At 34.6% G+C, this 12,811-nt stretch overlaps 1 protein-coding gene across 1 annotated transcript in view; it reads left to right on the top strand.

The window, feature by feature from the left end:
* The window catches only part of EIF3H (eukaryotic translation initiation factor 3, subunit H), a 119,293-nt gene that overhangs the window by 44,892 nt on the left and 61,590 nt on the right, over nt 1–12,811 (top strand). The window contains exon 2 of the mRNA XM_012648620.1: nt 6,249–6,405. Coding sequence (XP_012504074.1) covers nt 6,249–6,405 — 157 coding nt within the window. The remainder of the gene's footprint in view (nt 1–6,248; nt 6,406–12,811) is intronic.

Consider the following 12,811-nt stretch of genomic DNA (forward strand, 5'->3'; position numbering starts at 1 on the left):
TCCAGCCTCTAGATTGCCTCAGGATGAGGCTGGTTACCAGAAAGAAAAAGTGATTGGAGAGTTTGAACTTTCAGCCCCACTGACCTCTGGAAAGTGGGCTGGAGGTTAAACTCTATTAAGTTCTATAAAAACTCTTAAGGAACAAGATTGGATGAGCTTTTGGGTTTCTGAACACTTGAAGGGCCTGGGAGGGTTGTGGGCCCAGAGAAAGTCTGCTTCCTACCCCTTATCCTCAATACCTTGCCCTATGCATTTCTTCATCTGGCTATTCATCTGTATTATTTATAATATGTAAGTAGTGTTTTCCTGAGTTATGTGAGTCATTCTAGCAAATTATCGAACCTTAGGAGGATCTTGAGGGAACACCTGATTTATAGCTGGTTGGTCAGAAGTACTGGGCTTGTGATTGGCAACTGAAGTGGGGCAGTCTTTTGGGAATATGCCCTTAACTTTTGGAATCTGACACTAACTCCAGCTAGATAGTGTTTCAGAGTTGAATTAAAATTGTAAGACACCCAGCCGGTGTTTGGAGAATTGAAGAACTGTATGGTATGGAAAAAACACACACATCTGGTGTCAGAAGTATTTTGTGAGAATAAAGAGAACAAGTGTGTTTGAGACTTGCGGTTTTAAAAGCATGTGCCCCATGAAAGTAAAGACCTTATGTGTTTGATTTTGTTTCATATTCCCAGGGTCTGCCAGAGACGACTGATGTGTACAAGCCAGTCAATAAATATCTAAGTGAGTGAATGAATGAGTGAACGAAAGAAATAAAAATAACAGAAGCCTGGCGATTCTGTGCGGAAAGATTCCAAATCTTTCGGTAGTTACTGATCTTTGCAGACATTATATTTGATAGAAAATTATTCTAGTTCATCAAAAAGCGTAATCTTTATTTTGGTCAGATTTAAACTGTTCCCTTGTGTGGAACTGAAAGTTTTTGATATGATTTGGATAGGTCTTAGAAATTCTGTTAAATCTTTCCTTTTAGGAAGGATGGATGGTTTTACCCATCATTTTGAACTCTTTCAAATTTTAGGTTTATTGACTTCTTGTGTAATTTATTTTGATATTTTATATTGGTATTTATATTTTACTCTGTACTGTTGAGAATACTTCTGTCTTAGAAGTTAAATCTTTTGTTGCTTTTAGATTTTTGGGCAAAGTTAGGTTTTCTTTTTTTTTTAAGCCAGACACTTTAAAAAATAATATTGTTTTCATTAGAAATTGATTACACAATAGTCTGCTTTACTTTTTCAGTTAGTCTGCACTGAATAATAAGCAGCAGTAGAAAAAAAGCAATACCCTTTTTTCAGCAGACAGGGCATGTTTACTGTCTTGCAGGTTGGGATTCCTTGCTGAGATTTGCCCAGCTTGAGATTGTGCAAAACCTCAGAAATCTGGAAGATGGTTCTATAGACAACTCACGTATTCCAGAACAATACTTTGCAGAGCACATCAAGTAGGCTAAGCATTTAGACCCAGAATGTGACAAAGTTTCAGAAGGTGTAGAAGAATTTGGTAATTTAGGTTTCTGCTGGCCAGTTTGCTTTCATCCCTTGAAGCATAATTTATAGAAGAATCCTCATTTACCCACTAATTAATAGGATAAAGAAACCTAGTCAAGCACAGTCTTAGATATGGGGTCAAGCCATAAGGCATAAGTCTTACTTGCTACAAAAATCTTGAATGCTTCTGAGATGGTGTTAACCTTTCCTCTCATTTCTGTATTGTATAGATTCTTCCAAGAAGGGCTTGAATTTTTCTTATTAGGGGTGATGTTTATGTTTTTATAAATAAAATACTCACTTTGGGGTCTGTATTTCTCAGCGCCTTCACTTTTTAGCAACATAGGGGGTCTTAAAGCAAAGCAAAGGAAACTTGTAGTTTAAGTAGCAGTGTGTATTGCAGTCACCTGAGGAGTGCCAACAAAACAAAACAGAGGAAAGCTGGGCCATACTACTTCATTAAAAGTTACAATGGAGTAGGATGTTAGAATCACCTGGAGAGAACCTAAAAACAAAACCCCCCAAAAACCCAATATGGGAACCCAGCCCAGATCAATTAACTCTAAATTTCAAGGGTGGGTTCAGGCATGATTATATTTTAAAGCTCCCCATATAGCTCTAATTTGTAGCCAGGTTGAGGACCTCTCTTCATTTATCTAGAAAAGCTCCTCAGGTCATTTTGCTAAACTGAGAACAGGTGATATAGGGCTCCTGAGTATGTGAGGTCATTTGTGATACGTATCAACAAAATATAATACGGGAGTATGTTTTTGTTTTGGAGAACTGTTGAGCTTTCCATATATCCGTTTTTAAAAGTAAGATCAGGGAGCATAACATCTCTAAACAGGCTTAATTAAAAAATAATATATCAGCACTATTTTCTGGACAGAGGCAAGTGGTTGGTTGGAGGAAGTGAAAATGGCATTTGTGAGCATGACTGAAACAGGACTTTTGTGGGAGAACATTCCCATCTTGTGGCTTGTGAGAATAGTATTGTTAAAGATGAAAAGCTGCATTGCATTTTTACAGCTACTGACAGTTTTCTGTTAATGCTGCTTTTAGTGATCAGGGCACAACGATTTGACCAATAGCACTACTCCCTCACAACCATTTGCTGCCTGACCCTCTACCCCTACACTAACCTTTTCTTACTCCATGCAGGAAACCCTGTTTCTGTAGCCCTAGTCACAGGGACTTCTACTAGAGTTGTTGATGCCACATCATATCTGTTTCAGCCTTGTTACAAACATGTTTGGTGCATTTAGTTATTGGGAAGTACTTAAAAGTGCCTTGGACTCAGAAATCAGATCTCACCTCCCTGACTTAATTTACTGTAAGATTATCTCTTTTGCTCTATGTAAAATGGGAAAATAATCTAACTGACTTGATAGGGTGGTTGTGAGGATTAAATGAGTCATTACATGTAAGACATTTTAGTGGAATGCTTGACATATCTTAAGTGATCAATAAATGTTTACCGTTGATTTCTTCAGCAAGTATATTTTGAATATCTTTTATGTGCCAGTACCTGTGTGTGGTAGGTGTAGAAGATATGGTAAAATATCCCTTCATTTTTGTGAGAACTTTTATGAGGAGAGACAAGGAGCAGAACATGGATTCTGTCTCACCTCTAATCTATGAAACATGTATCTCTCTCTCTCTTTCAGTTTCTTGATTTGTGTAGAATAGCAAAAGCACATGTGTCATTTATTTACTTCTGATCAGAGATTTCCTTTTCTTTTGACATCTAAATGACTCCTAGTCTCAAGGCATTTATTTCCACTACATTATTTTTTAAACTAAAGAATTAAGATTGCAGTGTATATAGGAAGCAGGAAGACCATAAAATGTCAGAATGAAGAATGAGCTAGCTTAGTTTTGTTAATAATTGTTTGTTTTTTTTTTCTGAGTACTTTATTTCATCAGATTATATTAAAATGGCAAGATCATAAGTATTAGAGTTGGATATTATTTTAGTGATCAAGTCTTTCCTGAAGGCTTTCTGTTTTGGACATCTTTGAATGCTAGAGAGAATTGTCCTTAAAGTTGGAATCTTTCCGGCAACTATCAGCTATGGTCCTTAGTTTTTCCTTTCAAAGTAATCTAGTACCTGATAATGCTTTACTATTTGGAAAATGTTTTTTATGAATGTTCCCCACTTAGAGATTTGAATTCATTGAACTGGTTCTCTTCACAGTGTTTTAAGCTTGCTCTCATACTCTTTTCTGTGTATTCTTACTCATATTGATTGTCTTTAGCAGATAGTCAAACCACTGTGCTCTTCCCATCGCTTAATTGGGTACTTTCACTGGTAAATTTTCTCCTTGGTCATTAAATTAAAGATATTGAAGATTAAATAGCTTTCGCAAGGTCACAGCTAGTAAATAGTTCAGTGATGTCAAAAAAAGTGAGATGATAATTTCTTTTACTTGGATCCTTGTACTTCTATTTATGCTGTATAAAATTACATTGACTCTTTGGCAGGCATGGCAAGCCTGATGTGCTGTTTGGTTAGTTACGCTCTCACTAATCCTTTTAGAATTCACTTTTGTTAGAGTTAAACTATTTTTCAACGTAAGATATTTTGAACTGTGATGACTTGTTTTAAAATACATTTATAATTTCTTATTGCTATTTTGTTTGTAACAGGAAATGAGATTATTTTCACTTGGCTTCTTTGTGAAACTATGCTTTAGTCATCAGTATTCCTTTTTGCACTGTAAAAATTAAGCTGTATAGGAATCAATTCTAGAATTGGTCCAAAGATCTACATTAAGCTCGTATGTCTTCTAGTATCTATCATTTACTTTGATTTCAGCAGTCTTTTAGTGATCTCATTGATAGGGTTAATTATACAGAAATCTAGGTAACCTAGTTAGATTGGTAGGTGTGTTTGTGATAACTCTTCATCAGTTTATCCCTTCATTGGTTTATTCCCTTCTTAGTCATACCATTTTGTTCTATTTTTTAAGTGTAAAAATAATTGTTCTTGGCAGAAAGATATGTTGAATTGGAGTTAAATAATTCTTTTTATTGACAAAAAGCAATAATGAGCATTTATTGAGCACTTACGTGGCAGACTTTGTGAAGTATTTTCTATACTTTGTCATTTTTAATAGTATCAATAATGTTATGAAATAGCTCCGTTTTGCAAATTGGAATGTAAGGCTTAGGAAGATTAAATAACTTTCCCAAGGTCACAGCTAGTAAATGCTGGAGCTGTTACTCATACCCATACTCGCATGATTCTTTAAGTTCATTTTGTGCCTGTCGAGAAGTGAAGAGGTCTTTTATACAGGAATGTGTAAGGTTTGTTCGCCTCCATTTCTCAGTATTGAAGGTCTGCCAATCTCATCAGTTGGTGTTCTTCCATATTGAGCTCTTTTAATCTGCTGATTGCTCACTATTCTTTGGAGTTTTGTATCTTATGAGTGTAAAGTTTTTTTGGGTCTGTTCATAACAAAGTCTTTGCTACATGTCTGTTACTAACTTATTTTAATTATCGAGTTGCTGATACGAAAATCATCTTGTCATTAAAATATACTTTATGTTTAAATCTTGGTTCTCCTACTTCCCAGATGTGTGACCTTTAGCCATTAATTTCTCTCTGCCTCAGTTTTCTTATCTATAAAATGAATATAATCCTTTTTCCTAAGGTTTTTGTGAGAATTACATGATTGGGCAATACATGTGAATAATTAGATTATTGCCTGGCACAAAATGTTCAGTAAATATAACCTGTTATTAACCCATAATTAATTACTGTTTCTATCAGTCATGTATTTGTTTTTAACAAAATACTAATAAATTGTCACTTTGTTGTTAGACTTATTTTCCCTCTGAGAACTTTTCATTATATTTTAGACTGTGTTGCCTTTTAGGTCTTCAGGCTTATATTAAACATTACTAAATTATATTAAATATTAATATGACTACTATTAATAAAAACTACATGCTGAGCACTATTCAAAGCACTTTACATATATTAACAATCCTGTGTTACAGGAATTATTAATGATGATTACCGTGAACTTTTAAATTATTAATAATTATCCAACCATGCACAGTGTTACCTCCTTTATGATTATGGGAATATCAAAGGAGAGAGAATTCAAGAGTTGCTTATTCCATTAGAGGTTATTTAGTGTATCCTTTTGATTGAGGAAAACTAGTGGTGGACACTAGGTTCCCTTTATGTCTTCTGTTACTAACCAGATTCTTGTTGGACATATGTCTGTTGTTGCATTCTCTGACTAATGGGATGATTTGTTGAGAAAGACAAAATGAATAGTTGTCGAAGAGTTTGCTTTCAGGTGTCTAAATAATTGAGATCTTTATCTCTGTATCTATTAATGGTTTTCTCATTTACCTCAGGAAGTTATCTTCCTTTTAACAGGATCACTTCCTCAATAATAGCCTCGGGTTAAGGGGGTGTTGTGTGATATGGCTGAAGAAACTCTTAGATGCCAGACCTTGGGGGAGCCTTAACTTGAGAGCATAAGTGCTGTACATGGTCATTTTTGACATGTATTCAAACTTGTGGAATTTCAGACATACATTTAGATTATGTGAGCTTTATTATTTATGTAAGGATAAAGAAAATGATTTGTAAGGTATTTGTTTAGTTTAATCATATAATTGTGTGGTTTATGAAAACCACTAGTACAGTTTGTTTTTTCTTAGAAATAAAGGAAATATAAACTAGCATGGCTTTTAAGCTCCCTTCTGTGTTTTCTTTAGGTAGTATTAAAGATAATTAAGCATTATCAAGAAGAAGGACAAGGAACTGAGGTTGTTCAAGGAGTGCTTTTGGGCCTGGTTGTGGAAGATCGGCTTGAAATTACCAACTGCTTTCCTTTCCCCCAACACACAGAGGATGATGCAGACTTTGATGAAGGTAGGGTATTCATTTCAAGTGTGTCTTTGCATTGCACACAAATGGATATTACAATTCTCATCATGACTTCTGATAATGTGTTATTAGAATTCTGTCACGCTAGCCTAATTCACTTGATTTCTGAGTTTTGGAAAAAATTACACAAGTTCTGGGAAATGATGAACAATATCATAAACTTCATTAGTTTGGCCTTTACTTACTTTAGAATTTGTGATTCTGATTTGTAGTAATTTGGATAGGAACTTTGCTGATGTTGACCCTCCCGGTATGAAACCAGCTTGCCAAATTGTGAAGGACACAGATCATCATTGTGTCTAACATCCATTCCCCTCTGTCCCATTTTGACTCAATCAGTGTTTAGGAAGAGATGAATTCAGCTCTCTGTTTCAGAAAGAAGGTGGTACTTAAGCATTTCAGAAGCATTTTATTTTTGTACTACAGATGTAACTGCTTTGTTAGCAAAGACCCATAGCATTAATAATTAAAAGCTCACACCAAAGGTCAAGGTCAACTCTAAAAGGTTTGTTTTAAATCTAGTTGAAAATAACTTCTCACTTGTTTTAATTCTCAGGGGTCATTTTCTATATAACTTTTTTTTTATAGTGGTAAAAAGCACATGACCTAAAATTGAACATTTTAACCATTTTTAAATATACACTACAGAAGTGTTAACTGTGTGTATGCTGTGCAGTAGATCTCTAGAACTGTTTCATCTTACAAAACTGAAACTCTGTATCCATTGAACAATCCCTTCCTTCACTCCTTGGCAAATAGCATTCTATCATACTTTCTGTTTCTAAGAGTTTGATTACTTTAGATACCTGATCTAAGTGGAATCATGCAGTATTTGTTGTTTTGTGACTGGCTTATTTTAATTAGCATAGTGTTCTCAGACTTTATCCATGTTGTAGCATATAACAGGATTTCCTTCTTTTTAAGGCTGAATTTCCATTGCATGTATATGTCACATTTCTTTATCCAGTCATCTGTTGACGGACATTTAGGTTGCTTTTACCTCTTGGTTATTGTGACTAATGCTGCAGTGAACTTGGGTATGTAAATATCTCTTCAGGATCTTGTTTCCAATTTCATTTGGATGTATACCCAGAAGGGGTATTGCTGGATCATGTGGTAATTCTATTTTTAATGTTTTGAGGAACTTCTACACTGTTTTCCATAGCAGCTGCACCATTTTAGATTCCCACCAACCATGCACAAGAGTTCCAATTTCTCAATGTCCTTGTCAACACTTGTTATTTTTTTTGTTTCTGATAATGGCTGTTTTAACAGGTGTAAGATGATATCTCGTGGTTTTGATTTGCGCTTTCCTGATGAGTACTGATGTTGAGCATCTTTTAATATGCTTGTTAGCAATTTATATGTCTTTGAAGAAATGTCTGTTGAAGTCCTTTGCCCATTTTAAAATTGGATTGTTTGTTGTTTTTGCTGTTGAGTTGAAAGAATTCTTTATATATTCCGGATATTAAACCCTTATCAGATATATGGTTTGCAATATATATTTTCTCTCATTTCGTAGGTTGCTTTTTCACCCTGTTGATTGTTTCCTTTGCTGTGCAGGAGTTTTTAAATTTGATGTAGTCCCATTTGTTTATTTTTGCTTTTGTTGCCTGTGCTTTGGTATCGTATCCAAGAATCATCACCAAATCTAACGTCATGAAGCTTTTCCTCTGTTTTCTTCTCGAGTCGTATAGTTTCAGGTCTTATGTTTAGATCTTTAATCTATTTTGAATTAATTTTTATACTCTATGTAGTGAGAGGTAAGAGTCCAACTACATTCTTTTCTGTGTAGATATCCAGTTTTCCTAGCACCCTTTTATTGAAGAAACTATCCTTTCCCATTGAGTACTCTGTGCACCCTTGTTGAAGATCACTTGACCCCCACATATGCTAGGGTTTCTTTCTGGGCTCTTCGTTCTATTTCATTAATCCATATGTCTGTCTTTATGCTAGTACTAAACTACTTTGGATTACTGCAGCTTTGTAATATGTTTCGAAGTCAAAAAGTGTGAGACCTTCAATTTTTTTCTCATTTAAGATTGTTTTGGCCATTTGGGGTCCCTTGAGATTGCATAGAGAATTTTAGGATGAATTTTTCTATTTATAAGAAAAACGTCATTGGGATTTTGATAGGTGTTGCATTGAATCTCTTTCTGGGTAGTTTTGACAACATAACAAGATGTCATCTTCCAATCTGTGAACAGGGCTTTTCTTTCCATTTATTTGTGTCTTTAATGTCTTTCAACTATGCTTTGAAGTTTCAGTTTATGTCTTTTGCCTCCTTGGTTAAGTTTATTCCTGAGTATTTTATTCTTTATGATGCTATTATAAATTGAATTGTTTTCTTAATTTTCTTTTCACCTTCTTTAGTATAACTTTCAGCTGATCCCCCCACTCGCATTTTTTTAAGAGATGGGGTCTCACTATGCTGCCCAGGCCAGAGTGCAGTGTTGCAATCATAGCTCACTGCAGCCTTGTACTTCTGGGCTCAAGAGATCCTCCTGCCTCAGTCTCCCAAGTAGCTAGAACTACAGGTGTGTGCCATCACACCCCAGTAATTTTTCTTATGTTTTAGAGATGGGATCTTGAACTCCTGGCCTTAAGTGATCCTCCTGCTTCAGCCTCCTGAGTTGTTGGGATTATGGGCAAGTCGTTGCACCTGGGTTGGATCACTTTTAACTGGATAAAATGTTACTTATTTTGACTTCACATCTTCATAATACGTTGGACATGTAATAGACACAAGGTATATTTTTGGTGAGGTTAAATACTTTGCAATTTTTCTGCAAATGAATATTTCATTAAAGTAATACCTCTAGAAACTAACCAAGGCTACTTTTGTTCTAGGGACTAGTACTAGTATACTTGGCATTTTTTAAACCTTTGTACAGTATGCATCTTTTTTTTTTTTTTTTCTTTTAAACTAGCTATGCTCTCCCTGTTTCATCTGTATTACCTCCAGTAGAATTAAGGTTGAGATTTCTCTGCAGTCCATTCTGGCAATATTAGGTGGGGTATCTCTATTCCCCTACTCACAAGCATATATGAGGGTGCTTAATTGTATTTCAGCAAGACAAGGAATTGTTAATTCAGTTTCTTTGGTTTACAAATGAGAAGCTTGAGAGCTTCACTTCACGTGACTTGCTTGGTTATTGGGTTGGTGGCACAGTTGGGAGCAGAATCTATTCCAGAACAGTTTATATAGTCACACACTTTTCTCGGGTAATTCATTTTTTATAATATTCTTGGTTTAGAATACGAAGGAATAATGTTCATAGCAATTATGGTAGATGAACAAAGCAAATTATATTACTAATTTTAGATCTCCATCATTGGAAGCTAACTTTTTTTATGGGCTTGAAGTAATTGACCAATATGTTACTTCATTAACATGTACTTTAAGAAGCTCATTAAAAAATGTTTTAACAGCCCTGAGATAAGGAGAGACTTCAATTTAGCATTAAATAATCAAAAATAATGGGGTATTGTGTGCTGTGTACTATATGTAAATTGCCTGTAATCAGTTGTTACTCTGCACAGGTGAAGGTTTTATTAGTCCCATTTTCCAGGTTAGGAAACTGATGCCTAGTGAGATAAATAACTTATCCATTGTCATTTAACTAGGAATTGGTAGAATAGGGATCTAAACCTGTGGCTGCCTGGATTCCAAATCCCATGATTTTTTTTTTTTTTTTTATACTGCATTGCTCTTAGACTCTTAGTGAAGTATATGCCAGAAATTAGAGGGTAGGCCATTGGAATGTAGGCCATCATTATTCCATATCTGAAATCTGCTTTTCGTATAAAACAAATAAATTTGTTTTTCTTGGTTTACCTTTGGAAACTTATGGGATTTATCATTTATACATGTGAAAAATCTGACAGAAGTACCCTGTATTTCTTCATAGCTTTTATGTGGTAGGTTTGAATTTCAGCTTCTGTCACCTAACCCATTTATTCTATTTTAATGTATATTTTACATTAGAATGTAGACACTATTAGATTTTTATCAAATGCAGATAAAAACTAAAGTTTCTTATTATATGGATATATCTTAGAATATATCCATATTGTATGGATGTATGTATGTTTATTTCTTTTTTTCTTTTTTGGAGACAGGGTCTTGCTCTTTTGCCCAGGCTAGAGTGCAGTGGCGTAATCATAGCTCACTGCAACCTCAAACTCCTGGGCTCAAGCCATCCTCCTGCTTCAGCCTCCTGAGTAGGTGGGATTACAGGTGGGTGCCGCCACACCTGGCTAATTTTTTTTATTTTTTGTAGAGACGGAGTCTCAGTTCAGGCTGATCTCCAATGCCTGGCCTCAAGTGATCCTCCCACCTCAGCTTCCCTGAATGCTAGGATTATAGGCATGAGCCACCTTGCCTTGCCTGTTGATATTTTAAATCATGGTAAAGGCTCACTGTTTTGCTTATTGCTTTCTGTTATTTTATGCCTGCTAAAACTAATAGTTATTCAGGGAAAGAGCTTTTTTTTCCTGCCACCTGCACCCCCCCATGTAAGTAAAATGCCAAATATTTCATAATTTTAATGATGATTTTGAGTTGGTTAGGTTTTTGAGGGGGAGGAAAGTTTTTTTAGTTTTTGTTTTGGTGCCTCATTTAAAGAGATTTTAAATTTGATTTTAAAATGTTTTAAATCAGGGGTTGACAAACTATGATCTGTTGACCTGCCTTTGTAAATAAAACTTTATTGGGACACTGCCATGACCATTTATATTCTGTGGCTGCATTCTTGCTTCCATGGTACAGTTGAGTAGTTGTGGCAGAGACCATATGGATCCCCAACCTGAAATATTTACTATCTGGCACTTTTGGACCATCTGTAATTTATACAACTTTTTCTTACTCCTTAACATTTTCCCTCTCTTGTAAAGTTAAAGAATAAGGAAGTAGTTCTTTCTTTTCATCATAAATTGATCATTTTTGTTCAATTTTTTTTTCTAGATGCCACCCTTAATATTGACTGAGTCTAGAATGTACTGTGAACACTGACATGAACATACTAAACACTCTAGGATGTTTGTTTCACAGGTACAGCTAGGAAGTATCAGAATAGGTAATTTTTGCTTTAATTTTAGTGCATTTTTCCTTTTAAAAAAACACATTGAGGTTGATGTTTAGGGGAACTGTCTGTGTATATATTAATAATAGGGAAGAAAGGCATTAAATTCATAGTTGCAGACCTGTGTCTAGGCATTGTGAAAAGGTAATGATGTGAGGCCAAAAAATGTGGGTGGCAATCTCAGCTTTAGGAGCCGTGCATTGCTGAATACCTTCTGCACCTGTTTTTTTACTTTGTGGTACATTTTATTTAACACATATTAATTGCTCACTTACTGAGTACTAGAAACATAGTAAGAAGGATAATTTCCTTAAAACTTTTTGTATCATGCTACCTTGGATTATGTTGTTATAGGATGATTCAAAACCTATAAACTGTTGTGGTATGAATTTTCTATTGTTTCTCTCTGTTAATTCAGTTTGTTTTTGCACATGTGTTAACTCTCTTTTGAGTGGTTTAAGCCTTGATAAACTTCTGTATTACAGAATTTACCTTTCAGTTGAAAGTGAGATAACTTATTTTAGAGGATATATGCTTCAAAAAAAATGAGTAGAAAAACTCATATTAAAATTCCCATTAGGGGGCACTATTATCAAGCTTAGGAGAACTGGAGACTAATTTGTTTTCTCAAACATGCAACCCAAGGCTTGCTAAAAAGGAAAAATATTTTCATCTGATAAGATTCAGATACTGTTTTATACAACTGAATTCCTTAAATATGTTATAAAGTGCACTGAATTAAACACAGATTCAATAACTCACTGTCTTGTTTTTCAGCAGACTAAATCAATTTAATATTGCAGGTGAAATAAGAAGCTTATTTTATTCTACAGCAAAGCCAAATCCATAATTTTTATATTTGGAGTGGACATATTTTTCATTTGGCTTGCTTTAAGTTAATCACAAAGGATGATCCTTGGCGTTCAGAATAGATTTCCTTCAAAATGAAGCATCAAAACTGCATTGTACTACTAAAATGCAGTTAGGAGAATGAAATGATGCCTAACTTAGTATTAATGTGTACAGCATGTATAATCACTAAAGTGATAAAACACCTTGAAGTGACACATACACATAGCGTTTTTGTTTGTTTTTAGTAGAAGAAAATTGGTACTTGAAAATCATTCTTTTTTATTACTCATGTTTGGTGTTAGAATAAGAAATACTGGTAAAGACTGTTCTACACAATTATTTTGTTTAAGCTTTCAAAAGAAAAAGATTCTACAGAAGTGCTGTAGAATAGAATCTTAAACAGTCTTTTTAAAGGCTAAAATATGAATCGACAAATGTAACTAAAATAAGCTGCA

The sequence above is a fragment of the Propithecus coquereli genome, unplaced genomic scaffold, assembly GCF_000956105.1.
Source record: "Propithecus coquereli isolate 6110/MARCELLA unplaced genomic scaffold, Pcoq_1.0 Scaffold290, whole genome shotgun sequence".
NCBI classification, from domain to species: Eukaryota; Metazoa; Chordata; class Mammalia; order Primates; family Indriidae; genus Propithecus; species Propithecus coquereli.